This window comes from Rhinatrema bivittatum, chromosome 5, assembly GCF_901001135.1.
Source record: "Rhinatrema bivittatum chromosome 5, aRhiBiv1.1, whole genome shotgun sequence".
Lineage (NCBI taxonomy): Eukaryota > Metazoa > Chordata > Amphibia > Gymnophiona > Rhinatrematidae > Rhinatrema > Rhinatrema bivittatum.
The window spans coordinates 55,432,648-55,460,031 of NC_042619.1; the positions used below are offsets into that span (position 1 = coordinate 55,432,648).

Here is a 27,384-nt window from a genome sequence, read left to right on the forward strand (position 1 = left end):
CCAGATAAATGGAAGAAAACTCAAATCTATCATGTAAACCTTCTAAAGAAGTGGGTTGAATCAGTGTGCAGGACTGGTACGAGAATAGGAATTTAGCCTAGAGATTTTCCCAGAGCGGACTGAACCCAAGTTCTGATGGGAGAATAGCTCTCTACTGCACATAAAGCTGACTTAAAGCAGCTAGTGGAGCAAAACCAGGAAATCTTCTTGAACCTGCTGGATCAAACTCACCTGGTGCAGCATGACATCATTACGCCTCCTGGAGCTGTCATGTGGCAGTGGCCATATTGGATTCCCGAGGCTAGATGCTGTGTGTTTGAGGCCGAAGTGAAGGAGATGCTCTGGCTCAGAGTTATAGAGTTGTCTAACAGTGACTGGTCCTCACCCATTGTACTGGTGATGAAGCCAGATGATAGCATCAGGTTTTGCACTGACTTTAATAAGGTCAACAAGTTCAAGGAGAAGACTGCATTCTCTAAACCTGGAATCTTCCAGTTCACCGTTCTCCCTTTTGGATTTCATGGGACTCCCACAACATTTTAGCGCTTGGTTAACATGTTGTGCCCATACCAAGGTTATGCAAGAACTTCCTACTTGGATAGCATTGTGATGTACAGCCTGGGGTAAGTAACACATCTAAGCCAATTCCAGGCCATACTATCAAGTCTGCAGAAAGTGGGACTAACAGCCAACTCCAAGAAGTGCTCACTAGGAAGACAAGAAGTCCAGAATCTCAGCTATAACCTTGGGAAGGGGAAGGTCCACCTGCAGAACCAGAAGATTGAGGCAATTACCCAGGTGCCAGTCACGCAAACTAAAGTAAACATACTAGCTTTTCTAGGCCTCACAGGTTATTACAGGAGATTTATACCCAATTACTCGAGAAGGCAGAACCTATCACCCAACTATTGCTGAAGAAAGTCCTAGAGAAGTTCCAATGGTCCGTTGAAGCAGATAAGGCTTTACAGGCTCTGAAATATGTGTTATGCTCTGAACCAGTCCTGATAAGTCTGAATTTCACCGAACCATTCATGGTGCAAACTGATGCCTCCGAGGTAGGCTTGGGAGCAGTCTTAATCTAAGAGAAGGATGGCCAAGAACATCCCATGCTGTACATTAGCCAGAAGCCGATGCCATAGGATAAGTTATACTCAACAATCGACAAGGAAGTCTTGGCAATCAAGTGGGCCTTAGAGTCCTTTCAATACTATCTGCTATGATGGCAGTTCACACTCTTGATGGATCATCAACCACTTCTATGGATAAATAGGAACAAGGGGTCCAATGCGAGGGTGATGAAATGGTCCCTGGCCCTACAACCCTTCAGCTATAAGATCTAACATATGGCAAGAAAGAAAATCACCAACACGGATTTCTCTCTAGAGAGGTATCCCCAGTTCAGGCAGGTATTCATCCCAGTAAGGCTGAGCTGAGGGGGAAGGAATGTAAGGGAGTCTACTGGAAATTCCCACAGAACATCTTAAAGGACAGGGCACAGCTATCTGGCTTGTTCCTCCTTAAGAACCAGCCCCACAAGGCATTCTGGGTGGAAGGAGGCTCCCCTCACCACAATATAAGGAGTCAGGTTCCAGAAGGGTTAGAAAAGCCCCAGAGAGAAGATAGGAAAAACTTCTACCGACTTATCACCTATATTTGATATTTTGGACTGCATTTGAAGGACTGCTGAGGTAAGCAGCATTTTGAGCTGTATTTTTTCAATTGTGTAAATAAATTTTTTGTGTGTGAAACAGCTGGAGTATGCCTCCTTCCATCCTCCTGGCTGTTTCCCCAGCTATGTCTGCTCCCAGATACCACAAGGATACACTGGAATAACTGTATCACTGGCAACTGGAAATAATTCATGAACTAGTAAATCTTCCAGCAGTACCCGTCAGAGCTAAGCTGGTAGTCTTAAACCACTGGCTCCAGCCAATATCCTGGTTAAAGATGATCCACTGGAAAACCTAGAATGCCTTTGGCTTGGGACCTCTGGTGTTCTTTCTTCATCTCTGCAGCTCTGCAAGGTTCTGGCTCTTCCCCTTGACTCTCAGGCTAGTCCTCAGCTACACCATCAGCTCTCTCTGGAACACTCAGAACCCTGCTGGCTCTTTGTCCCACTCTCATCTCTCATGGGCTCACAGTGAGAAACTTGCTGAAGCAAGCCAGCAGACTCCATTTGTGATCCTGGCCCCATGGTTCCACTCACTTCTCCTTGATGGATCGTACCGCAGGCCTTCCTGTCTCCTCTGTAGTCCATTGCAGTAGGGGAGCTGACTGCAGCTCGTGGCTCCTGGGTCTGACAACTCCCGGCAGTGGTTGTACTTGTGGAGGACTCCAGTGCCTCCACCACTGCTTCTCTGGCCTCCTGGGTTGCTGCAGAGGTCCTGTGCCCAGGCTGGTAGTCTGGCACCTTCTGATCTTCATGACGAGTAACCTCCAATATTATGCCATTTTTATCTTGATTTAGCTAAAACTGATATGTTCGTTTTAACTATTTAAATTGTACATTGCTTTGATTTACAAAAGTAATAAATTGCAATCAATCAAGAAATAAACTAAACACACAGATCCTCTTCTGGTGACTGGCAATGTCATTGCAGGCCCTCCTCCTGGCCTCTGCCCAGTGCAGCACAGGACTCCTCCTCTGTGACGCTGCCATCTCATCCTCTGGATGAGATCCCAAGAGGTTTATTTTCCTCACCTTTGGGCAGGGGTGGCAGCCATCTTTGGTCCATTGATGTCTATAGGACAATTTTCCAAAAGTCTCCAAAATCTTTGGAATGTCTTCCCTAGATCAGGAACATGTTTCCTGATACTCCAAAAGCAGGCCCCACACTGACTGCCATTTTTGTATATCTTCTGTCCAATCCAGTCCTGGGAACAGGGGCTCACGGCTTAGAGGAGGCTCATGGCTTAGAGCAGGCCCCCCATGACATCCCAGGATTCCCACAAACGGGGGAAAGAAGTTTCTTTCAAGGCCCTTAATGTTTCTCTTCACTGGGGCTCTTCTATTCATCAGCCCAGTCCAGATTGACTTTACTGTTTTTAAAGACCTCCTTTGTCAACCGGTCTGTATCAAAATGACCAGTGATCCCTCATATAGAACCTTAAACAATCTATTTTTAGACAAAAAAGAGTGAAATGAGAAATGGGTATTATATCCGATTTCTCAAAAGTTATTCATGGGATATATGATTGGGTGAAGCGCTGCAGGCAGGAAAATGTAAAGTGGATGTAGATCCTCTAGCTCAGCGAGAGGTGCTGCTACTTTTACCCACTGACAGCCTTTGGTTTAGAGCCAGAACATTGTAAGGTTAAATTCCAGGATCTCTGGTTGGAAAAATGCAGTGCTGAGAACAGAGCTTTCAGAGGGTAGCAGTAGCCTGTTAGCTTTGTTTTGAAAACCGTATATCTTCTTGCATTATGCACTGGCATTGTGTAATTGCTTTCATTCTATGCAATAGCGTTTTTAAATGAATACCACATGTATCCTAAGAGTACAAGGCTGAAGCTGCTCTTCTCTTCTTACTGACACCCACTGTAACACAGCTCCAGAGGATTTTTTTTTTTTTTTTTTTATTGCTGCCTGCTCTGACTTCTCACAGTAACTTCCTCCATTCTTGAGCTAGCAAACAGCCCCTGGGGAAGGCTTAGGCATCTCAACTTGGCAAGCAATCCCATTCCCAGGAAAGCGAGCACACTGCCCCGTGAAACAACATGCCAACATTCTCATGCATTTTACTCACTTCTGTGCTGCCCTGCTGGTGAAGGAAAGCTCCAGAAGGACAGTCTGCATAAAGAGGGGGGTCTCTTAAATTCTCCCTCTCCTGTGCGGTCAGAATACGTTTCCGAAAACGGAAACCCACCCAGCTGCTCGCGGTACTCCTGACTTAGGTAACAAGCGCAGACTCAGCAAGCATTTCACTTTTAGCATTCCCCCAGTCCCTAGAGGACATGTACTGATAGCTCCGTGGACTGGGATTTATGGAAAGCCAACCTTGTTTTTTAAGGTCATGTGTTTTATATACTGAATTCACATCCATTCAGCCTTGACCCAGTTCTCAGTCAGCCTAAAACTTATAGCTGGGAGTGATCCTCTGCCAGGCAGAGTAAAACAAACAAAAGACAGCTCTGAAGCTTGTCAACTTTATTTGTGTGCCTGAAAACTAGAAAGGAATTATCACACCATAAAAAGGCTTATCATAGTGATTACAGGGTAGCTTGTTCTGTCAGAACTGGGATCTTCTTTTGGGTTAGGCTGGAAGGGGGAGAGAGATTTGTAAAACCCGAGAGAACACGCAGAATTAAATGCTTCTATTAATACTAATTTATCTGGCTACCTGCATGCGGCTGCAAACAGTTGGAACATGTTGGTATATGAAGATGCTGATTTAAAAAAATGAATAATAAATATAATAAAAGATTCACCTGTGGCAGGACAGCATGATAATGATGAAAAAAAAGGCTTCCCTCGCCACAGTTTCTATATGTAGTGCAGTATAAAAAGAATATTGCATAAAAACACACTGTGTATATGTTATGAGCTTCCTCTTTCTCTGCCCTATGATCCTATCCCACTAACATCCTTCCTCATTCTGCTTTCCTCCCCTACTTCCTTATAGCACTTCTTGATAATCCTTTTTTTTTTCACTCTGTCTAATCCTTTTCCCTGCAGTTTTCCTCTCCTCCAATTTGTCACACAGACCAATTCTGGGTTTCTGGCATTCCTGGAACATTTCAATTCTTCCTCATTTTAAAAGAATTCTGTATCCACTGTGCATCGTATAATATTTTAAAAGCATCCATGGAAAGTAGGAATTATTATGCACAGAGATAAAAATCTCACTTTCATATGATTTGTTCATTTATTGACCACTCCCCCATCCCGCAGTTCTTTGGAGAACAGTCATGCTGTTAGGAGGCATTTGAGTGTTCCAGGCAGTGTCATGCCCTTTGTGCCATCCTTCCCAAAAATGTGCCAGCTACGTACTTGATGTCTGTTATGAACCTTTTCCTATTCTGGATGCTCAGAAGATTGGACGTGGCATGGTTGTTTAGAGTATATTGGTAGGGCAAACTCGCTATGACTATGATTTTTTTTTACTTTTGTCCATGTCTTCTCCGCTTTTACGCTGTCATTTTTGTTTTTAGGTTTCGAATCCTAAAACTGAACCTCATGCTCCAAACACAACTGCTAAGGGTCTAATGCAGACAAAGGAAGGCGCCTTTCTCTCTTGCACTTATCAGTAATCTCTCAGTCTTGGCTGGTGACTCTTGACTTTGGATACTCATGTGATGGCCTATGCCAGTCACTGGTATTTGCTCCCTTTTATATTTTCCCAGCAATGGGCAGTAGGAGGAGTTATTTGATATCTAGGATTCCTCTCCTTGCCATAACACCACCTTTTGGGGGAGGATTGTGTGGGATAAAAAAATCCTACAGTACCTGAATGTAATCCACTTTTGAAGGGCTGAAAAAAGTGCGAAAAGCGGGATATAAATCTAAATAAATAAATCCCCATGAGCATTCTCAATTTTCAGTGGGTGGAAGGAGATTGGAAAAGGAGACGAGCTCTTTAAGGTCTTGGCCTCAACCCTGGGGTGTCCAGTGACTTGAAGGAGTGCTGTTGCATTTGAGAAGATTTTTTGGAGAAGAACTAATCAGTCCGCTTTGGTGGATGGGTGCAGGGATGGTGCCCCTCACTGGTGCCCCTCACTTCCATCTTGTTTCCTGTATAGACTTGTATTTATACTGAGGCAGTTGCATCAGTCAGTTTCCAGAGCTTCGTCTGCCTTCCAGTCCTCGTACACTGGCTCCATCCTATATTTAGAAGACTTTGCGGATTCTACAATCAATGCTCCTGCCTGTTATCCTTCCTGGATTCCGCAGTCCAGGCCCCATCTTTGGCCCCAACCTCATTCACTCAAACAGGCCACTCTCTTACACACACTTATATTCCTTGTCTACTTCACACAAACATCCTTACACAGGCACCTTCCCTTTCTCTTACTAACACCATTGCTCTCTTGTACACATACAATCCCTCTTACTCACACACACACACAAACAGAAGTGCCGCTCGTTGCCCAGCAAGACTCTACTTCTTTCGGCCGCGAGCAGGATGGGTGCTACTCATGGCCCGCTGAGTCTCTCCTTCTATTGGCCATGAGCAGGATGGGTGCTGCTTGCGGCCCGCCAAGTGTGTGCATTTCTCAGCTGCAAGCAGGATGGGTGCTGCTCGCAGCCTGTTGAGTCTCTGCCGCTCGCGGCCTTTTGAGTCTCTACTCCTCTTGGCCACAAGCGGGATAGGCTCCACTCGTGGCCCCCCATATGTCTGCTCTTTGCCGCCCCCTAATGGCTGGCATCCTAGGTGACCACCTAGTTCGCCTATTAGGTGGGTGGGGGGATAAAAAGGGGACTTGGATACAGATGACAACCAACATGGGCCCTGACTTTTCCAGTCTGGGGTACTGACACACAGACATAGGGGAGAAAGCATAGGACGGCTTCTATGGCCAAGTCCCAAGCAAAGAACATTAAGCAGCATTGTCTGAATAATCAAGAAGGCTCCTTACCGAGTAAAAAATTTGCTTGCGGTAATTTGTTATGGGTTTGACAGTTGCTTGGTTTTGATTGTAAATATTACTACCCTTATGAAAAGGCTTTGGGGTAACTGCATGGAGTGGAAGTTACTACTCTTAAGAGAAACATGGGAGTATCCTGCATGGAGTGGTAGATACTACCATAAGAAGCTTGCTGGGCAGGCAGATTGATGGACCATCTGGTCCTTTTCTGTCGTCGTTACTATGTTCTTAACTCCTGGTCCAGAGCTCATGTCTGATGTCACGGTTGGGGCTATCTTGGTGGTAATGGGACGGGAGCAGTTGCTCTGGTTCACTTCCTTCCATAAGGACTGAACTCTGAAGGAGTTAATTCTGAGAGTGTGGGGAAGGTTCCACCGAGGTGCAGGAAAATGGAGGCCTATTTGTGAGAGACTTCTGCCTGGGTTAGCTGTGTTAATAAAGCCACAGTAAGGTAAGCTCTGAGGGGAGTTAGGCTTTTCTTAAGTATGCATGTACTAATTAAAGGTCCAGTGCCTGATCAGTTTCTATAGCAGCCACAATGGCAAATATCGATCACATACTAGGTGGTGACTCAACACAAACGTCAATTTCTACATCGCGATTATTTTTCTGATTTACATAGCACTTACCTAAAAAATGCTCGCAAACAAACAAGACTCCTTAAGATGGATGATAAAGTATAGACTAGAAATTAAAATGAACCAGGTCAAAAAGGAATACCAACACATCCAATGTGGACTAACTGGATCCAGGGAGTGGGAGGTAATTGGTGACTCTTGCTAATAATGGCTGCTTCCAGAGTTCCAAGGGAACTACAAAATAGCAACTTAAAGAGATGAAAAAAACTATTGTCTATACAGTAACATTTATAACTGATGCAGGGTGACTAATACTGCTTGTCCTGCATACTTTAAAACAATTTTTAAATTAAAATTTTCACCTGCAATTTTCTTTTGCTCCTTCTTCCGGCTTCAGCTCAGTCAGATCTGGCTGCCACTGGGCTACAGCGCTGAGAGACTTAATTTGCAACTACCCAGGGTTTTTCCCTATTTTTGTAACCTTCCCTAGCGCAATCATTGCAGTGATAGTCCTTGGTCAAGAACCACAGACCTCAATTTTCCCCAGGACCCAGTAAGTCTACCTCCCTAGCTCCCACCAGTAGGTATCACCATTGTGTAATGGCTGGGACTCCCTACCCCCACCCCCAGGGGCTTTGAATGATGCCTGTGCAGGATACCCCCAATCCCAGCCAGTATTGGGAGTAAAAGCCAGGCCTGGAAATCAAATTTGTGTGCTCTGCACAGCAGTGTAGAGCATCTGTCACTGAGTCACTATCCAGTTCTCCCCATCTGGTGCCCCTCACTTCCTTCAGCAGCCATCTTGTTTCCTGTATAGACTTGTATTTATTCTGAGGCAGTTGCATCAGTCAGTTTCCAGAGCTTGGACTGCCTTCCAGTCCTCGTACACTGGCTCCATCCTATATTTAGAAGACTTTGCGGATTCTACAATCAATGCTCCTGCCTGTTATCCTTCCTGGATTCCTGCTTTGTTCCAGCTACTTGCTCCATTCTGGGCCTCTTGCTCCTTGTTTGTATTGGGGACTACATCCACTTCTCTTGCCTCTCAGGCCACCAGCACCTGAGGACTTAATCTGGAGGGAAGGTTGTTGGCATAGGCAGAAGACTTTCTACCATCAGTGGCCTGGATTTGATTCTCCAGACACTAGGCCGCTCATTTCTGAGGCAATTCACAGACAACAACCATCATGCATGGGTGTGGGGATCCACACACAGTCTCTCACTTCCTGCGATCTCCCTTAGGTCACTGTACTCATGCTTGAGATATCCTTGTTTGAGGGCACTTCTACCCAGGGCTTAATTTGTAGACAAAATGGAAGTGGAACTGCAGAGAGTGGTGAGATGGGCAGGTCCAGGGTCATAGGTGACCTGTGCAAAGGTGCAGGGGCAGGTGTAACTCTCTCTCACATATACATACCCAAACACAATCTTCACACTCTTAACATGCTCAATGAGCACTGGTAGGCGAAAAACTGCTTGAGGTTGGGGGATGCAGGATCACTAGAGTAAGGAGAAGAAGGTAGACGGAAGAATGGGGCTCTCTCTAACCCCCCCTCCTTCTTTCTGCACTGGTGATTCCGATCCTCCATTCCCATCTCCTCCATAAATTCCCCAGTAGTCCTTGTTTCTCCTTTCTCCCACTTGTCCTAAAGCCCTTAAGTCTAACCCCTAATCCCTGGTGATCCTCAAGCCCTTCCTCTCCCTGGAAAATCACTCTTTGCATCAACTCTCCTCCTCTCCCTCCTCAGCCAGTAAGAACAGAGACCTCCTCTTCAAGCCAGAATCAGCTACTTCACCTCTGCTTTGGGAGGCAGGAGCAGACTTATGTACACTGTCTGCTGTCCTCAGTCTCCTTGTACAGGGGTGGGGCCTGGAATTCAAAAGCATAACCTACTCTCTTTTTGCCTCCTTGTAGATGAAAGAAAGGGAGCAATAGCACATGCTCTTTTCACTCTCCCTTTCTCCACCACCTCCTATCACTTCACTCACAGACTGCCCCCATTCTCACTCATATCTCACAGTCCCTCCAGTCTCTTCACTCACATCCCACAGCATCTTTGATCCTCGACTCACTCTGTCCCCCTCTCCCCAACACAACTGATAGCCTCTCTGATCCCTTCACTCACTCTTTTGCCCTTCCATATTGCATCACTCACTCTTCTTCCCCTCCCTCTGATCCCTTCACTCACTCCTCCGCCCCCCCCCCCCCCCCATATCCCCTCATTTGCTCTCTTGGCCCTTTTTACCCTTGACAATGTGGTCACCAGCTGCAGGGGCAGCAGAGCCTGGGATGATGGTGGGATAAGCAGGAAGCCAAGGAGTAGCCTAGTGGTTAGAGCAGTGGACTATGAACCGGGAGACCAGGGTTCAAGTCCTGCTGTTGCTCCTTGTGACCTTGGGCAAGTCCCTTTACCCTCCATTGCCTCAGGTACAAGCTTAGATTATAAACCCTCTGGGGATAGGGAAGTACCTACAGTACCTGAATGTAATCCACTTTAAAGTGCAAAAAGCTGAATATTAAAAAAAAAAGCCAACATACCCATGAGTGGCTTTTACCTTTGCTGTTGTCCCTCACAACATCCTAAATTGTGCTAGGACATTCACAAAAATCAAAGTCATGTGGCTGCTCTCGTTTTAGGGTAAGCAACTCCAACAATCTGTTCTTCTCTGCTTCTTCCAAGGGCTGGGGGCCATAAATAATCCCTGAAAATACTGTCCCTGTTCTGTTTCCTCAAGGGAGCCAGAACTGATATACACTGTGGGCTCTGCTCTGCTTTCCTGAGTCCCAGAAAAAGGTGGCCAAACACTCTTTTGGGTTATTCTGCCATAAATTAAGCCTTTAGTAATGGGCATAAAAAGGAACTGAACTAACATAAGTGTGAAAGTTGTGAGCCGTAGTGCCAGTCACCAAGGCCAAGGTTAAAGCCTTGACAATTGGCAGTACTTCTGCTCATTCAAACCTTTTTTGTGTCTGTTTTTGTTGTGCAGTTTCTGCTTCAGTTTCACCTATCCCCCTTCTGTTCCCTGCAATGCAGGATGAGAGGTGGGGTGAGGGGGGTGCAGAAGGAAAATAAGAGGGTTGGGGCTGGATTAGGGAGTAGAGCGATGTCCTCTTCTCTGTGCTCTGTGGGCAGCTTGGAGAGGAGGGGGCTGGAGAACACCCCCATGAGGCTCTGCCTCTTAAGCCTGAAAAGAAACGCTGAAACTACATTCAAGGCCGTTTCCCCACAAATTAGGTCCTGCCCTTACTACTGAAAACACACACTGGACACTCTGGTTGGGTATTCACCAAAATTGTACTGCAACCAAAAAAACTGAGTTCAATATTCAAAGCCATTTAGATGGATAACTCATAAGTTAGGAGAACCAAAGTTAATATCATGTGTCAAAAGGTGTGGAGGAACGTACTAATTTCATTAATGAAAGCACCCACACATTATACAACTCTTCAAATCCTTGGAACAGTCATAAACCATATAATTGAAATGACCTGTCATAATAGGCATTACCAGCAAAGTCTCGTCTTCATTGCCTTACAATTAATCGTTGGTCATAATGTGAGTGACTGAGAATGTCTTCCTCTCAATATATTTTTTTAAACATTTTTTCATTTGCAAATAAAAATTCCAACTTATCTTAAAGTCATTTGTTGCACTCCATCTGGCATTCATGATTTCCTTGAGTGCCAGATGGAGTGACACAAATGACTTTAAGATAAGTTGGAATTTTTATTTGCAAATGAAAAAATGTTTAAAAAAATATATTGAGAGGAAGACATTCTCAGTCACTCACATTATGACCAACGATTAATTGTAAGGCAATGAAGGCAAGACTTTGCTGGTAATGCCTATTATGACAGGTCATTTCAGTTATATGGTTTATGATTGTTCCAAGGATTTGAAGAGTTGTGTGATGTGTGGGTTCTTTCATGAATGTAACTCACAAGTTATCCATCTAACTCCAAGTTAGCCATCCAACTCCATGTTATCAAAGTTATCCATTCAAGTTATCCATTTCCAAGTTATCCATTTAAATATTTAGGTTTGAAGATTGACCTCTTAAAGTCCAATTCACAACAAAAATTCTACAGATAATCTTCATACAAAAATAAGCAGTCCAAAACAGCCTCTTTCTCAGCTTTATGGACGTCAGTGTTCTTTTGGATGGCACACACTAGGGAAAATCCCAATACTCTTGAGTTACAGAGAGTGGGCTCCTACTGGAACTGGGATCTCCTATAAATCTCTCTGATGGTAAAACTGGAGTTCTAGGGGTAGAAAGTCCAAAGGTGTTCAAAATTTCAAAACCTCTCCTCCTTTGCTGTAGGCAGAACTGGTGGTAAAAATTCCTCCCAAAACAGCAGAAATAAAACTCTCTGCAAAAATCCTTCTTTCTTCTTCACTGTTAGGTCACTGGTTTCCCTTCTTAGCTGGGTGAAAGCAATCACAGCACTTGCCTGATCTCTCAAGGCAGGGGTAAGAGACCACCCCACGCAGGAGCAGGATCCAAAATAACACTCATAAACCACTCTTCTCAAAACTCTTTGCCACTCTCTAGAGACACCTCCTGCGAGACTGGACTATGTCTCTTTCCCCTGGTACCAGGCTGTGGGACCCAGAATAAGAATCGCTTCTAGCAACTACTGCTACTTCCTCCAAACTCTAACTCAAAAGCCACACTTCTCCTAGTCAGACAGGCTCTTATAGTGCACTGCCGACCAATCCAGATAAGCTTCTGTGGAGGTGCATGCAGGGATTGTCTGCAAACTACCGGATCCTGACTCAGGTTTAAGCTAGGAACAATTTGGCTAGTGAATTAGAATTTCACTATAATTGTTTTCTGAAGCCACTGAAATCCTGCATATGAGGAAGCACAAGGTGAAAGAACGAGCAAAATGTCTCTTATTTTAAAGTTAGCAGTAGACAAGAATGCTCTTTTCATTTTAACAATATGGTCAAGACCTTAAATCTGGCCCTATGCTACTAGATATGTTCCCTTTATTTATGTTTGAACTGTGATACTGAAATTCTAAATAAAAGAGACATAATCCTGGTGTACATTTGGTTCTTATGCACACCAAATATCAAAACAAATATCTTATGTTTTCATTTTCCTCCCCATACAGAGAAACTAGCTACAACAATTTGACCATCATCTTTCCATTCTCACCATCTTCCAGTCACCACCTTCCAGTAACTAACATACTCCACTTAAGAATACAACAAATCCACAATAGCATTTGCTTTCACATTCCCTTATTTCCCCCTCTTCACTCCCTTACTCCTACCCTCCCTTTCTCTTCCTATGATCCAAAATCATGCGATCAGATAAATGAGTAATACCTCGCCAATCATTCTGCAAAGATTGTGAATTTTTTAAACACTTTCACAGAATCTTCAGATGGATTAAGTATGTTACTTGTTGCTCTGGGGAACAAAAACTGAATATATTCTTCCCAAAAATAAGTTTCAGTTGCCCAGGCCTAGACACAGGTCTGACGCAGGAGCTCGCCATAGCTAGGTCCTGACACCGAGGTGCAGGCTTGAGCAAAGGCCTAGGCCCGAGCAAAGGCCTAGGCCCGAAATTGGGGCCTCACCAGAGGCCAGGTCTTTGTCACCGAAGCACAGGCCTATGCCCAATACTAGTGCAACATCTGGGCCTCAGAAACTGGGAGTCAGTCAAGGCAGGGCCCCAACATCAAGCCCAGGCCTTGGTGATGGGACCTGGCATTGGCCAGGCTCCAGCCAATGCCCAGCATCAGGCACGGCCTAGGCCTGGGCCTCAATGACTAAGACCCAGCTTCAAGCTGGGCCTTGATGTCAGGCCTAGGCCTAGGCCTAGACCCAGGCCCAGGCTTGGGCACCAGTGATGAGACCCAGCCTCAGATTGGGCCTCAGGCCTGTTTTTCATTTACAGTGAAGTTAATGGGGCCTCCCCCCATTGACCACTATAAAGCAAAAAACAAATGATATTAATTAACAAATACTTTTTTGGGGGTTGAAACCAATGAAATTGAGATACTTCCAAAACAAATTAACACACCAAAACAAATGTTTTCCCTCTGCTTAATATCACTAATTCAAATTTTACTTTCAGCCCAGGTTAATCATTACCTGTGCCTCCATTCTATTGAGGTATAGTATTGCTATTACACTGAGTGGTCTAGTAATCATGTTTTTCTTTCTTGCTCCTGATAAATATCATTCTACGTGGTGGCACAGGTCTTGTGTTCCTAATCCTACTTCTCAAATTCAGGATCAATGCATTCTAAGGCTATCTCCTGAGTTTACTTCATTGCCTCGCCAGGTTACTCACACATATCCTGTGAGAGGAAGTGCTTCATGGGTGTTTGCCTTTATCTTTCTTTTCTTGTGCATTTCTTTATTATTCAGATTTATTCTGTCTTTCTAAAACCCTCAACACCTCTGTACTTTTATACTGAGGGCTCTATTAGTAACAACAAGAATATCATTAGTTTTATATCTGAGGCACTTAGAATTTAAAAAAATACAGTGGAATTTTCCCTACCTTTCCTTATTATAATATAATAAAATGCTGTAAAAGTTCAACAGTGGTGGATGAAGAATGGAAACTTTTTATAGAACTGTTGGAGAAGTATATAGAGTAGGACTTTTATTTTTTGCATTTCTAGTGTCCTCTGTACAGAGACCCCCTGGGATCTGCACTAGAATTTGGCCTTACTCTACGACCTAGGATAAGGAAGTAGGAGTGGAGAAAACCACTTGCTACAAAACCCCTGTGAAGTTGCTGTGGGGCATAAAATCTATGTAGGATTTTGCGTTGGAAGCTGAGAGAGTAGGACTTGCTTTTTTATCATTGTTCCCCTGTTCTAGTTTGTCTGGGCCTCACACCCACGGCTGAGCAGACTAGGAAGTGAGACCCTATCTCTCTAGTCCACATTTTTGACTAGTCAGTGTGTCTTAGTATTTTGTTTAGTGATTTTTTTTTTTTTTACATTTATTCTGGAGATTGTTTTTGGTTCCTCTAGTCTTGTTCCAGTGAGGGAAGCACCCTGCATCAGGAGGGTTAGGAAAAAAGAGAAACCCAGTTCTTCCATCTCATATCCGGTGGTTAGAAGGGGACCACTCTGCTTTTCTGTGAATGCTTTATGGAGTTTTTTTTGAGTGATTTGCTTTTTTTTGGGTTTTGGAAAAAGGTTTTCTGCCACCCTTCATGCCGAGGAGTGTGGAAAGAAAGGAGCCTATGTTCCCTTCCTGGCTGAATATTGGGTTTTAGTTAGGGACCCTATTCCACCCTGGGGGCTTTGTTTCCATATCCTGGAAGGGAGGACCTCTCAGAGCCTGCAAAACCGAGGGACACTTACATGAACTCAGTCACATTTGGAATTTGATTCTAGGACATGCATGTAACAGAAGTAAATGTGTTTGGTACCAGCCTGCCACCACTGAAGATATCACCCAATACATATTTTTGTTGGAACACTCGTCTTCACTGTCAAGTTTAATTCTTTGGCCCCTCTATCCATCAGATACCCCTCGCATCACCACACCCACGGGACAGCTTTTTACCCTGCGCCTTGGGACCTGGAGGTCTTATCCTCCCTCCCTGCCCGAGAATCCACCCCCAAGGCTGTTGAGACTTTGTGAGGACTTAGCCCTGTGACTGAGTGTGACCTCTGCCTCTCAGCATAACTAAAAGAGGAGCTACCTTTGATTTTTTTTTAACGTCTGGCTTATTTATGGAAGTACAGCTTATTTAAGGCTGTCAGCACTGGTTAGAGTATAACACGATGTAGTCGGGTCGCTTTACAATCTTTCCCACTTGGTACTGCCAGTGTACTTACACCACTGACCTTTACCCATTCTGTGCCCGCCCCCTCCCGCTCTCCAGATTTATTTCAGCTCTAGTCCTTCACTGAGCTAAAAGCAATAAATGTGTCAGATAGTTGGATGCTTTAATTGTATGATCCAGAGATAGATACACTGGGAATTAAACTGAAGCCAAAAAGCTCATTTCACTTGTGACCCAAGGCACATTTCAGCACAGGTTTGAGAAATTATAATAATATTTTTCTGGGAAACTTTATCTAAAACTCCCTTCACAAGCACATTGGTAGAAGTTGCACTGTAGAAAAACAACAAATTGAAAGAAATGAATAAAAGAAATGATAGAAAAAGAAGAACTAGAGGGATGCTGAGGAGGAAAGTCAAGCTGTGGAACATGACAAGGACAGGCCTGTTTTCCTTTGATACTTAAGCATAGAATGAATGCATTTTTCTTCGGCAAGCAGTCATATGGCACACCAAGTGATGAGGGGAGCTATGGAAAGAAGGCTGACCTGAGAGCAGAGAGAACGGAGTAAAAGATAAGAGCCTGCAGGTACATCAGTCCAAAACTATGGAAGAGCAGAAAGGTCAAAGCTATGAGTTTGCAAGAGATATAAGATTTTGCAGGGAGCAAATGCAGATGACGAGTAAGGTAGGTAGAAGCCTCTGAGAAGATGAAGGGTTTAATCTCTAGACAGTGATGTATCCATGTACAGTATATTCTATGATTAAATGCTAGCTAGAGAGGATGGTAGAGCAGAGGAGAAGGCAGATATTGGGCCAATGTAATAAGGTGAGCTGAAGCCGCTGCGGATTTGTACACACAAGTATGCTTGTTTTCCAGTGCGTTTTCCCGCGCAAAGCCCTATATGGGGATGTAATAAGGGTTTTGTACGTGGGAAAAAAAAGCGTGCATGAACGCTCTTACCGATCCACGTTTTTTCTGCACAGTGCCTGTTAATGGCATCCAAAGGAGGCGATTATTTAATCATAGGCAATGCAGGGAGCTGCGCTAATGCTAGTGCGGGTTTTTCAATGTGGGGTTTTTTTACTGCCACGGTCAGGGCACAAGTTAAGTGACAGCGCCGCCTCGGGGCCATTCTATTCCACGGCTTGCATCGGTGTGGTGTGGCTGTGTTTCCGTGCAGCTCTGGTGCGATCTCCATGATGGAGATTTCTGATTGTGTCCAGTTGTTCCTGATGCTGTAGTATATCCTGCAGCTTCGCCAAAGAATGACATCAGCAGAAGGTTTGGCAGGTGACAGAGGTCGTGGCCAGAGAGAGGATCCGGAAGAAGCAAGAGGAGAGGAGGGGTCGTGAGGAGCAGGCTGTTCTGGCTAGATTCGTGCTTAGCTGGGCGCATTTCTGGGCACCCGAGCATCCAGATTCACGCCCAGCTGAGCGCCAATCATGGCACCCGAGCACCCATGAAAATATTTGCCATGTTTTCTGCAGCACACAGTTGTTCGAAATATTAAAAATACATTCCAGGGTTATACTCTCACTGGATAGGGAGACCCGTTCGCTTGCTCACTTTTATGCACGTATTATCGGCATGGTTTTTCTACGTGGATGAAGGTGGTTAACTCCCAACTCATGGAGTACCTTGACAGCAACAATATTCTCCACCCTTCACAATTTGGTTTTCAACACTGAAACCTTATTACTCACTCTCACGGACTCCCTCCTTACAGGCCTAGATCAAGGTCACTGCTACATCCTTGCCCTCCTTGATATCTCCTCAGCATTTGGCACAATTAGCCACAACCTTCTTCTCTCCCTCCTATCTGACATTGGCATCTCAGGTTCAGCCCTTCTTTGGTTTAAATCCTACCTGGCCAATAGACAATTCTCTGTCAAAATAGGCAACTCTGAATCTTCCCACTTCAGCCTCTCGCAAGGAGTTTCACAAGGATCCTCCCTCTCATCTACCCTTTTCAATATATACCTTATCCCCCTCTGCCAGCTCCTATCCAACCTTGGCCTCAAATTCTAAATATACGCGGATGATGTGCAAATCATCATACCCATACAAGAATCCATCTCCGAAACATTAAAATTCTGGGAGAAATGTCTCGCGTCCATAAACTCCTTACTTACAAATCTCCACCTCGCCCTCAATACCAACAAAACAGAACTGCTCCTCATTTTCAACCACCAAACTCCAAATCCCACCCTCTCTTGCGACCAGGCACTCAGCTCTATTTCCTCACACCCCTTTGCACGAGATCTCGGTGTCCTGATTGACCAGCACTTAAACTTCAAAACGCACGTCAACACTATCCTCAAGGAAGGCTTCTACAAGCTCAATATCCTAAAAAAGCTCAAACCCTTACTCCATACCTAGGATTTCCGCACCGTTATCCAGGAGACCCTCACATCCAAAATGGACTACTGTAATTCTCTATTCCTTGGGCTACCTTATTCCAGCATAAACCCCCTTCAAAACCTGCAGAATGCTGTCGCTAGAACCATCACAAATGCCCGCAAATACGACCACATTACTCCCCTCCTTAAGGAGCTCCATTGGCTCCCGATCCCTCACGCATCATCTACAAAACCCTTACCATTATTCATAAATCCTTATACAACCACAACTCCAACTGGCTTGACAAGCCTTTCCACTTCTTACCCCACAACTGCACGACCAGAGCAACAACCAAAGGTACCCTCCACATCCCATCCCTTAAAAATGCACACCTTACCTCCACTAGGGATCGTGCCAGCTCTATTGCTGGCCCCTCCTGCTGGAACTCACTACCCTCAAATCTCCGCCTTGAACCTTGTTCCATCAAATTCAAGAAAAAGCTGAAGACCTGGCTCTTCAAACAGGCATTCCCAGACTAGGTCCTCAGCCCCCTCTATCCATTGCTTTTATTATGCCTCCAATTCAATACCCATTTTCTAACATGTTAACTTGCTCTCAGTTGGATTTCCTGCCTCCTGTATCTTATATTTACTCTGTATATTATGCCTGCTCTTGTTACGTTCCTTCAGCCCACTGCCCAATCCCTGTTTGATGTAATTTTCTACCTGCAGTTTGATGTAAACCGATATGTTTCTACTAATATCGGTATAGAAAAGCCGTAAAATAAATAAATAAATTACACAGGGTCTTAACTTCGCTTAGGTATGCCCATTTCTTCATGTGTGCGCAGATTTTTGCTCGCAAATAATTTGCATAATTTTTTTTTACATCCCGCTGAGACGCCAACTTTAGCCACGCGTGACAATCAAAACCCGCGCTCATAACTAGTGCATGTTTTGCTGCGGGTCTTATTATGTCGGCCCCATTGAGTCCTATGTGGATGGAAGCTATAAGACAATCACTTCACGAAAGACAGCCCATTACTTAATCCCTGTAAACGGCATTACAAAACAGATCTACAATCCTGGAAGAAGGGAATAAGGATCACATTTTAAAAACAGAGGCCACATCAAAAGAGGAGGAGGTGGTTTGCTGTTGGTGGTAACTTCCATCTACAAAGGTCTGCCAACAAGAGATGTGGTTCATTTATCACGAATTAGGCAATTTCAATGAAATTGCCTAATTCGTCATGGGTCGGGGGCCCCAAACTTCGGGGAAAATCCGTTTTTCGGGTTTGTACGGGGAGAGGGGCACATTTTATTTTTTTAAATTAAAAACCACCCCAAGCATTAGAAATAACTATAATACAACCCCCCCCATCCCGATCCCTCCCCAAGACTTACCAACATCCCTGGTGGTCCAGTGGGGTCCCGCAAGCGATTTGTCCCTCCATGCCCGGCGTGCCTGCCTCGCTCAGAATGGTGCCGATAGCCTCTGAATTACTATTTCACAGGGGCTACCAGTGCCATTGGTCAGCCCCTGTCACATGGCCATTGGCGCCATCTTGTGCTCCTACCATGTGACAGGGGCTGACCAATGGCGCCGGTAGCCCCTGTGACATAGTATGGGCAAAGGCTATCGGCGCCATTTTGATTACTGGCAGCCGACGACGAGATCGCTCCCGGACACCCGCTGGACCCCCTGGGACTTTTGGCAAGTCTTGGGGGGGTGTCCTGATGTGACATTTACCCACTCAGTATTCAGGTAATTGAAATCTCCCATTATTACTGTACTGCTAAGTTTGCTAGCTTCCCTAATTTCTGTTAGCTTTTCATCATCCCTCTGTTCTGGTAGGTCTAAGTACTTGAACATGGACTACAAGGTATTGGACATATGGTTGAAAAAATTCAAGGATACAGGTAGTTTTGTCATTTATCCTTCTAATTAAGGGTAAGGGCATGGCAAGAGACAGACACCTTCTTGAGATGAACATATTGATGGTGTTAATGGGCTTTAGTTTCTTTGATTATGGTTGTAGTATTCCAAGAAGGTCTGCTGAATAGGGATGGATTATCCCTTACAAGAAATAAGAGGATCTTTGCCCATAGACTTGCCAACTTCATGAGGGGGTTTTTAATTAAGAATAATTAGGGGATGTGAAATAAAACCTAGAGGTAAGCAAAACACATAGAGGTCAATATTCAAGGGCATTTATGCAGACAACTCAAAAGTTATCCAGAAAATGCCAGCTTTTGAATATTGGCACCATTTATCAGGATAAAATGTATCCCATTAAGTCATTATTTGGATAAAATGTATCTGGGCATTTTGGGTCAGAGCTGAGATGCCCAAATAACTTATTCAGCTAATTCTGATATTTGGAGTTAGCTTAGTAAGTTATTTGGCTTTCTTTAGATGTGTGATTGAGGAGGGTTAAAGTTACGTGGGAACATATTCCAGATAGCTTTAACTTAACCACCGGTTAAGCAGCACTAGATATAAGGCCTGATCCCCCACCCTCCCACCACAGTGAAACAAAGACCAGCCCTGTCAGCCGATCCCCGAATCTCTCCTCTCTTGAGCCCCTCCAAAAATGTAGTTCACATTGCAGGTCTAAAGGCTTGAAAAGCTCTCCTCCCCATTCCCTCCAAATGTCAATAAATATTGAAACTGCAGGTTCCCTGAAGAGAAGGAGGGTCAAAAAGAATGTGAGAAAATACTTTTTTCACTGAGTGTCGTGGACACTTGGAACTGAGTTTCTGAAGAAGTAGTAGGAGCCAAAGGGGTAAGGGCCGGATTTTAAAACCTCTACGCGCGCCGGGCCTATTTTATAAAGACCTGGCGATGCGCGTAAAGCCCTGGGACGCATTTAAATTCCGGGGCTTTACAAAAGGGGCGGTCCGGGGGCAGGGCCAGAGGCCTCCAGCACAGCGGCCATTTGCCGCTGTGTCAGAGGATCGTGTGCTGGCAGGCTGCCAGTGCGTGCAACTTGCGCCTGCCCAGAGGCAGGCGCAAAAGGTAAGATAAAGGCCGAGGTGGGGGGGGGGGGTTTAGAATAGGACTAGAGGGGGGAAAGGTTAGGGGAAGGGGTGGGAAGGTTAGAATAGGGGGAAGGGAATGGGGGAAGGCCCGATTTTATAACATGCTCGCACATGTACGCCCGCACGTATGTTTGAAATTGGCGGTCGGCGCGCGCAAGGGGGTGCACACTAGTGTATCTTGTGTGAGCCAATGCCTGCGGCATTCCCTCGTTCCCTCCCCCCTATTCTAACCCCCCCCCCGGCCTTTATCTTACTTTTTGCGCCTGGGAAGGCAGCGGGCGTCGGCGTGCTCAAGATGCACTAGTGAGCACCCCCTTGTGTGCGCCGACTCCCGAATTTATAATATGCATGCGCATGTTATAAAATCTGGGGTACATGTGCGCGCGCCAGGTTACGTGCACATATACGCCCGTGTGTATGATTGAAAATTGATAAATTTTATGTCATAAAATTGGGGGTCGGCGCCTGCAAGGGGGTGCACGCTAGTGCATCTTGCATGCGCCGATGCCCGCGGCCTTCCCCCGTTCCCTTCCTCCTATTCTAACCTTCCCATCCCTTCCCCTAACCTTCCCCCCCAGCCATATTTTAAACACCCCCCCCCCCGGCCTTTATCTTACCTTTTGTGGCTTCAGGGCATTTCAGGACAAGTTGCATGCGCTGGAAGCCTGCCGGCACGCGATCCTCCGACACAGCGGCAAATGGTCACTATGCTGGAGGCCTCTGGCCCCACCCTTGCACCGCCCTGCTCCCGGACCGTCCCTTTTGTAGAGTCCGGGACTTAGACGCGTCCCGGGGCTTTACACGCGTCGCTGGGCCTTTATAAAATAGGCCCAGCGCGCGTAGAGCTTTTAAAATTCGGCCCAAAATGTCTATAGATTTCAAGCACGAATGGGACAGACAGTGAATGAGTAAGGTCTGTGGCAGCACAGTACACAAATACAAATGGGTAGACCGGATGAACTAAGTGTCCTTTTCTATGTTATGCGTGCCATCAGCGGCAGACCCGCGGCACAGCCCTTTCACCTCTCTGCAGTAACTCCAGCACCTGGTTCCTCATCCCTGGCAGCGGTAGGCCGCCAGCTCTGTCCTCGGGTCTCCCCTGGTGCCTCCGGCTCAGCTACATACCCTGGTGTTCCCGGTCCAGCCACCACTTCCACTGCTCCACGGAGAGACGCTGCTACTCTTATAGTTATGAGCTGTTTTACATGCATTTGTTTATAACACAGCTTATTACCATACCCGCACTGCGCTGGATTTACAGATCAGGAAATAAAGCACGGAAAATACGCTTTCCATGCATTATTTCCACATTATCGCAGCTTAGTAAAGAGGCCCCATGATTAACTGATTTAGACTTCCCTAGTAATATGTCTCCAGTATATGTGGAAGATACATATTGACAGGCAAAGTCTGAATAGGTATGACAGTGTTTTATCCTCTGACTACTACAATACATTTTACTCTTTTTGGAGATGTAACACTCATGATTCAAAGCAGTAAAAGCAAAATATGAATGTGAAGCAATCTTTCCATAATGCCTCAGAAGTAAAAATGAGCAAGAGTGCATTTGCAAACAAAATTACAGATGCCATTAAGGCATCATTGTTCACCCTCCTACAAGAAGCTTGTCCCTGGAGGTTAATGGCTTCCATATAGCAAATGCCTCCTGAGTTGTCTCCAGTTGCCTAGACAGCAAGAAATTGCAGAAAGTCCTTGTGAGACTGGAAAACTGGGCATCTAAATGGCGGATGAAGTTTAATGTAGACAAGTGCAAAGTGATGCAGAAAGGGAAAAAATAACCCTAATTTTAGAAACACAACGCTGGGTTCCACATTAGGAAACGCCAAGGAAAAGGACCTTGACGTCATTTTGGGCAGTGCATTAAAATCCTCGGCTCAGTGTGTGATAGCAGTAAAAAAAATAAAATGAACAGAATGCTAGGAATTATTTGGAAAGGCAGAATAAAATGGAGAACATCTAAATGCCACTGCTATGATGCAACTGCCCCTTGAGTACTGTGTGAATTTCTGGTCGCCCTATCTTAAAAAAGTTATAGAGGAATTAGAAAAGGTACAGAGAAGAACAAGAAAATGGTAAAGGATCCTTTAAGAAGAAAGGCTAATAAGTTAGGGCTCTTCAGCTTGGATAAGAGACAACTGAGAGGGGATAGAAAAGAGTTTCATAAAGTCATGAGTGGGGTGGAACAGGTAACTAGGGGACAGTTATTTGCCTTTTCAAATAATACCAGGGCCAGGGAACACACCTTGAAACTAACAGGATGTAGATTTAAAAGAAATTGGAGAAAGTATCTTTTCACTCAACACACAATCAAGCTGTGGAATTTGTTGCTGGAAGATGTGGTCACGGCAGCTTAGCATAGCTGGATTAAAAAAAGGGGTTGGACAGGTTCCTGGAGAAAAAGCCCGTAAACAGTTATTAACCAATTGACTCTAGGACATCTAGCACTTGTCGCTGGGAGTGAGCGACAAGAAACTGGAACACGGTTGGACAAAGAAGGTTGAGCTTGATGGACCTTTGGTTTGACCCAGCATGGCACTTCTTATGTTCTTACTCCGACACAAAATATTTATGACAGAAATTATAGCCATTGCATTTCCATTTAACTAAGGCTATGGTCCCTAACAATATGTTCAAATACTTTTTTTTTTATGAGTTCCAGATTAGTAAAACAGAATTATCTGTACTGGCTGAAATACTTTCTTGCTGAAAGGCCATTGCTTCTGTTCTGGTATCCAGCATTTAAACTGACTGTAGCTAAATAATTAGAAGTGTACTGTATCCTACAGATGCTTACTGTCCCTAGCTGTTATTCATTTATATTTTAGCATAAATATACATTTTTTCTATAATACTTGTTTTAGTGAAAAATAACATAGCTATTGAGTAGGGAAAATGCAATAATTTTACCTCTGAGTTTCAGCAGCAATTAAACCTACAGATTATCTGCAAAATAACTAAAGTGAACCAGAATCAGTCGAGAGAAGATAAAGTTTGGAGGAAGAAGTATTTACAATAAGTAGGGATTCAGGATGGTTCCATGCCATTAGTGACAGACTGAGTCAGTCCAAAACTTGTCCTATTGCATCTATGGACTTTCAGTTACAGTAATTGTTTTCAGAAACACAGAATAGTAAGTAAATGGTGGCAATGGGACAAAAAGTGGATGAGATTCAGTCTTTCCCTAATGACATCTGGGTAAGCACAATAATTAAGTCCTGGTGAACAAGACTATGAAAGTTTAGGCGGGATTGTTAACAGCAGACATATCGTATATCATCAACAGGATATCTGGTCCCAAACACTTGGAGAATCAAGCAGTGTGAAAACTTCTACTGCTGTTAACATTTTCATTACGGTTTAAAATATTGATTACCTGTCGATGCTGTAAAACAGGATACTGCAGTCCTGAGAGCTGCTGGCTTTGCTGTAGCTTTTGGAGCATCATCTTTTGTTGCATTGGTAGGGGCACATGTGGGGGCCTCTGAAGTGGCTGGTTCAGCAGAGGCTGGGGAGGATGCTGCTGCTGGGCATAGTGCAGAATAGGCTTGCTTTGGGAACTCAAAACTGAAGGCATCGGTTGTTTTTTCCCCTCTGAGTTAAAATGAAACAAAGGCTTGATGTTATTGTGATGCTGCTGTTCTAGTGGTGTGTAAGTATTATTCATAAAGCCTCTGTTCAGATCCTGGGCCTTTTGCTGCATCATTACATGAATGTGATTACTCTGTGGGCTGGAATTGGGTTTATAGAGGTAGTTATTCATCCCTTTTGCCTGACTGCCATTTATTGGTAAAGCTGACGTTGCTGAACTTTGAGGGTTGAACTGCTGCTGTGGAAAGGAAGGACTTGAAATTTTCTCCTGCCCAAAAGGCCTGGGTGGAGGGCCTGATGTTGACAAAGTCGCCCAGTTAGATGACTGATTCTGTTGATGCTGCTGAATCATGGTATGCTGTTGCCGATTGGCTGCTATTTGCTTTAGCTGTTCTGCGTGAGATATTTCCTGCCAACCAGGGAGAGGGCAGTTTGAATTAGAAGAGACCTGCAGTGGGGTTGGAGTTTGAGGCACGGAAGTAACTGGTGAGGAGGTGGATATGACAGCATTAGACATGGAAAAAGCTGGTCCAGCAGAAGATGGCCTCATTTGCGGTGAACCAACAGGTGTCTGATTTAAACCGGGTGAATATTCATTTTTTATTACAATTTTTTCCATTGGTAAAGAAGATCTGGGTGTGTTTCCCTGATTTTGTTGTCCAAGGTCAATACTAAAAGGTTCATCCTGTTTTATGGTGATATTTATCATGTTCTGTAATTCAAGGTCACTCATTGGTGACACTGACATACTCGTCAGTTCATTAAACAGTTCCTGAAGCTCTGGGTCTATCATCTGTTCAATCATATCATCGTATCTATTAGGGAACATATTTTCTTGCGTCAAATGCCCATCCAAGTGTTTGCTGCAAGACATGGTTTCTCCTGGTTCTTTTTTAATATCTTTTAACGTCATATTAAAGATTTCATTTCCACTACCATGAGTATTACTTGTGATATTATTGGTCTTTCTCTGAAGTCCTTGTCCCATAGGAATGACCCTGGGTTGGCTTTGTCGATTGTTAACGTGCTGCTCACTTTGTCCTATGGAAAGATGATCATTCAGTCGCATTCTCTTAACGTCCAGGAAGGAGCTGTCAGAAACACCGTTGGGACTTTCACTGGTGGGTGACAGACTTACCACTAGCTTTCTCTTCAAGGAGCCCTGGAGCTGGAAGGAGAAAAATGAGGTTCATTAGATCAACGGATTTCAATCTATCAGTCAAGACCCACAAGAAAATCCTAGAGAATATGCAACTACAGCACAAAATAAAGGAAACAGTCAATTGAAATTGTGCTTTCACCTGAAAATCTAAAACATTATGACGGCAACTTTCAAACCGGCGCATTGGCACACACTGCTGCGTGTGCGCTGGTGTGCACCCAGATACGAGGCCATTTTATAACACATGCACACGTTATAAAATAGCTTGGCAGTGTGCACATGTGTGGCAGATTTTAAGTGGGTGTGCGGACGTGCATGCAAATCCTGCTTCTGCCACATAAATTGGGGATTTTAACACTATTCCCAGTTTTACCAGTTCAATCCCAGTTCGCCCAGTTAAGCGACTGGTGCTCCAAACCCTCTAGTTTAATAGTCTTCACTCCCCCTTGGATACCCCTGATCCTTAAAACCCCCACAGATCTGTCAATTTTTCTTTAGTTTATTACTTAGAAGTCATTCATAGCAGAAGTAAAATTGTGCGCACATCTCAGGTCCACATCCTGAAAAGCCCATGCCCTGCCCAGGCCATGCCCACGCCCGCCCCTTTTGGAAAACTTCCGAGATGTGCGCGCTCCCTGAGATACGCGGCTATCTCGGCAGCTTTTAACATCCACTCGGCGTGCATCAGCCCAAAATACCCCCTCATTAATGCGCGCGTCGGGTTTTTAGAATTCACCTTTATAATCTTAAAACCTTTAGGCCTTAATTTAGTGAAAGAAAATATCCGAAGGTTATGAAATGAGGGAAAACATGAGGGCCATATTCAAAAGCCATTTGGACAACGGGACGGTAACTTTCAAACAGGCGCGTGGGTGCACATGTGAGCGCATTTGCCGGCTCGCGCCCCCAGGGACATGGCCATTTTTATAACGTATGCGCGTATATGCGTGCGTTATATAATAAGCTTAACGTGGGCACCTGCGCACGCAATTTTAAGTGGATGCACAACTATGCACACAAATGCCGGTTCTACCACGTAAGTGTGTGTGGGGGGGTTTGAATAGACCCGTGCGCCGAAGCAATTAGCAGTTTTCCCAGTTCGCCCAGGCAAGAGACAGGACTTTCAAACCCCCCTCGTTTAATAGCCTCCCTTTTCCCCTGTTAGCCCCCAACCTTTAAAAGTCCTCTGATCTGTTTATTTGTTTTTGTTTTATCACTTAAACTTCATCCATAACAGAAGTAAAGTTACGCAGCAGGGGACCCTGGCGTGCGCTTCTGCGCAGAGGAATTTGCGCGCTGGTTTCAATGTGAAAGCCCATGCCCTACCCAGACCACACCCCGCCTCTTTTTTTCAGATAATTTTTATGCGTGCGTAGCAGGAGATATGTACGTTAAGTGAGCGCCTTTAAATATTTGCTCGGCAAGTGCCGGCCCGACTTATGTGCATATCTCCCGCTATTGGTTTGTGCCGGGCTTTTAAAATTCACTTGTTATCATAAGTTATCCATCTAAATGGCTAATGTGGCATATTCAGCTGCTTATCTGGCTAAATTATATCCGGATAACTACTTTCCCAGTTATAATTTTGTTGTATAAAAAAGGGGTGTTTCAGGGATGTTCTGAGGAGGGGCTGAGATATCCGGCTAACCTAGCCAAATATCGGGTATATCTGGCTAGGTTAGCCAGATAACTTTAGACCGTCTTCTGAGCAGCTAAAAATCTACAAGTGGAAGGGTCCATGGCACCTCCTGGTCCTGGGCTCAGTCAGTTCCATATTCCAAAATGGTGCTGACCTGACCTTGCCTCATTCACATAATTGGGGCACAGTCTGGGCACCGGACCACAGCCACGTGGCCAAAGTTCGGTACCCGGACCTTGCCCCAATCATGTGACTAGGGCAAGGTCAGGTCAGCACCATTTTGGAAAATGGCACCAACTGAGCTCAGGGCTAGAGGGCATCCCAGGTTCTTCTGCTTGCAGATTTTCCACATTTTGAGGTCCTGGGATACGGGAGAAAGGTTTGGGGGTGAGATGAGGTGGGTCCAGGGGTTTTGTCCCTAGACTCCAAAGATTCTTTATTGGGCTTGGGGGTCCGGGGTGGTGAATGGGGACACCACTAGACCTCAATGACGGATTTTTAAACATGGGGGTTGGGGGGAAGGGGTATGGGGTGGGGGAGAATCAGCATGGCTAGTTTTTCATTGAAAGTGGGCTGGGGGGGATACTTTGTGTCCTGTACGTTATCTATGTTGACTAGATTGGTGGGGAGAGGCCATCATCACGCGATCAGTGG

At 44.9% G+C, this 27,384-nt stretch overlaps 1 protein-coding gene across 2 annotated transcripts in view; it reads right to left on the bottom strand.

Moving 5' to 3' along the window:
- The window catches only part of MAML2 (mastermind like transcriptional coactivator 2), a 454,266-nt gene that overhangs the window by 136,174 nt on the left and 290,708 nt on the right, over positions 1-27,384 (bottom strand). For both annotated transcript variants that reach the window (XM_029602381.1, XM_029602382.1), the window contains exon 3: positions 23,715-25,097. In XM_029602381.1, coding sequence (XP_029458241.1) covers positions 23,715-25,097 — 1,383 coding nt within the window. The remainder of the gene's footprint in view (positions 1-23,714; positions 25,098-27,384) is intronic.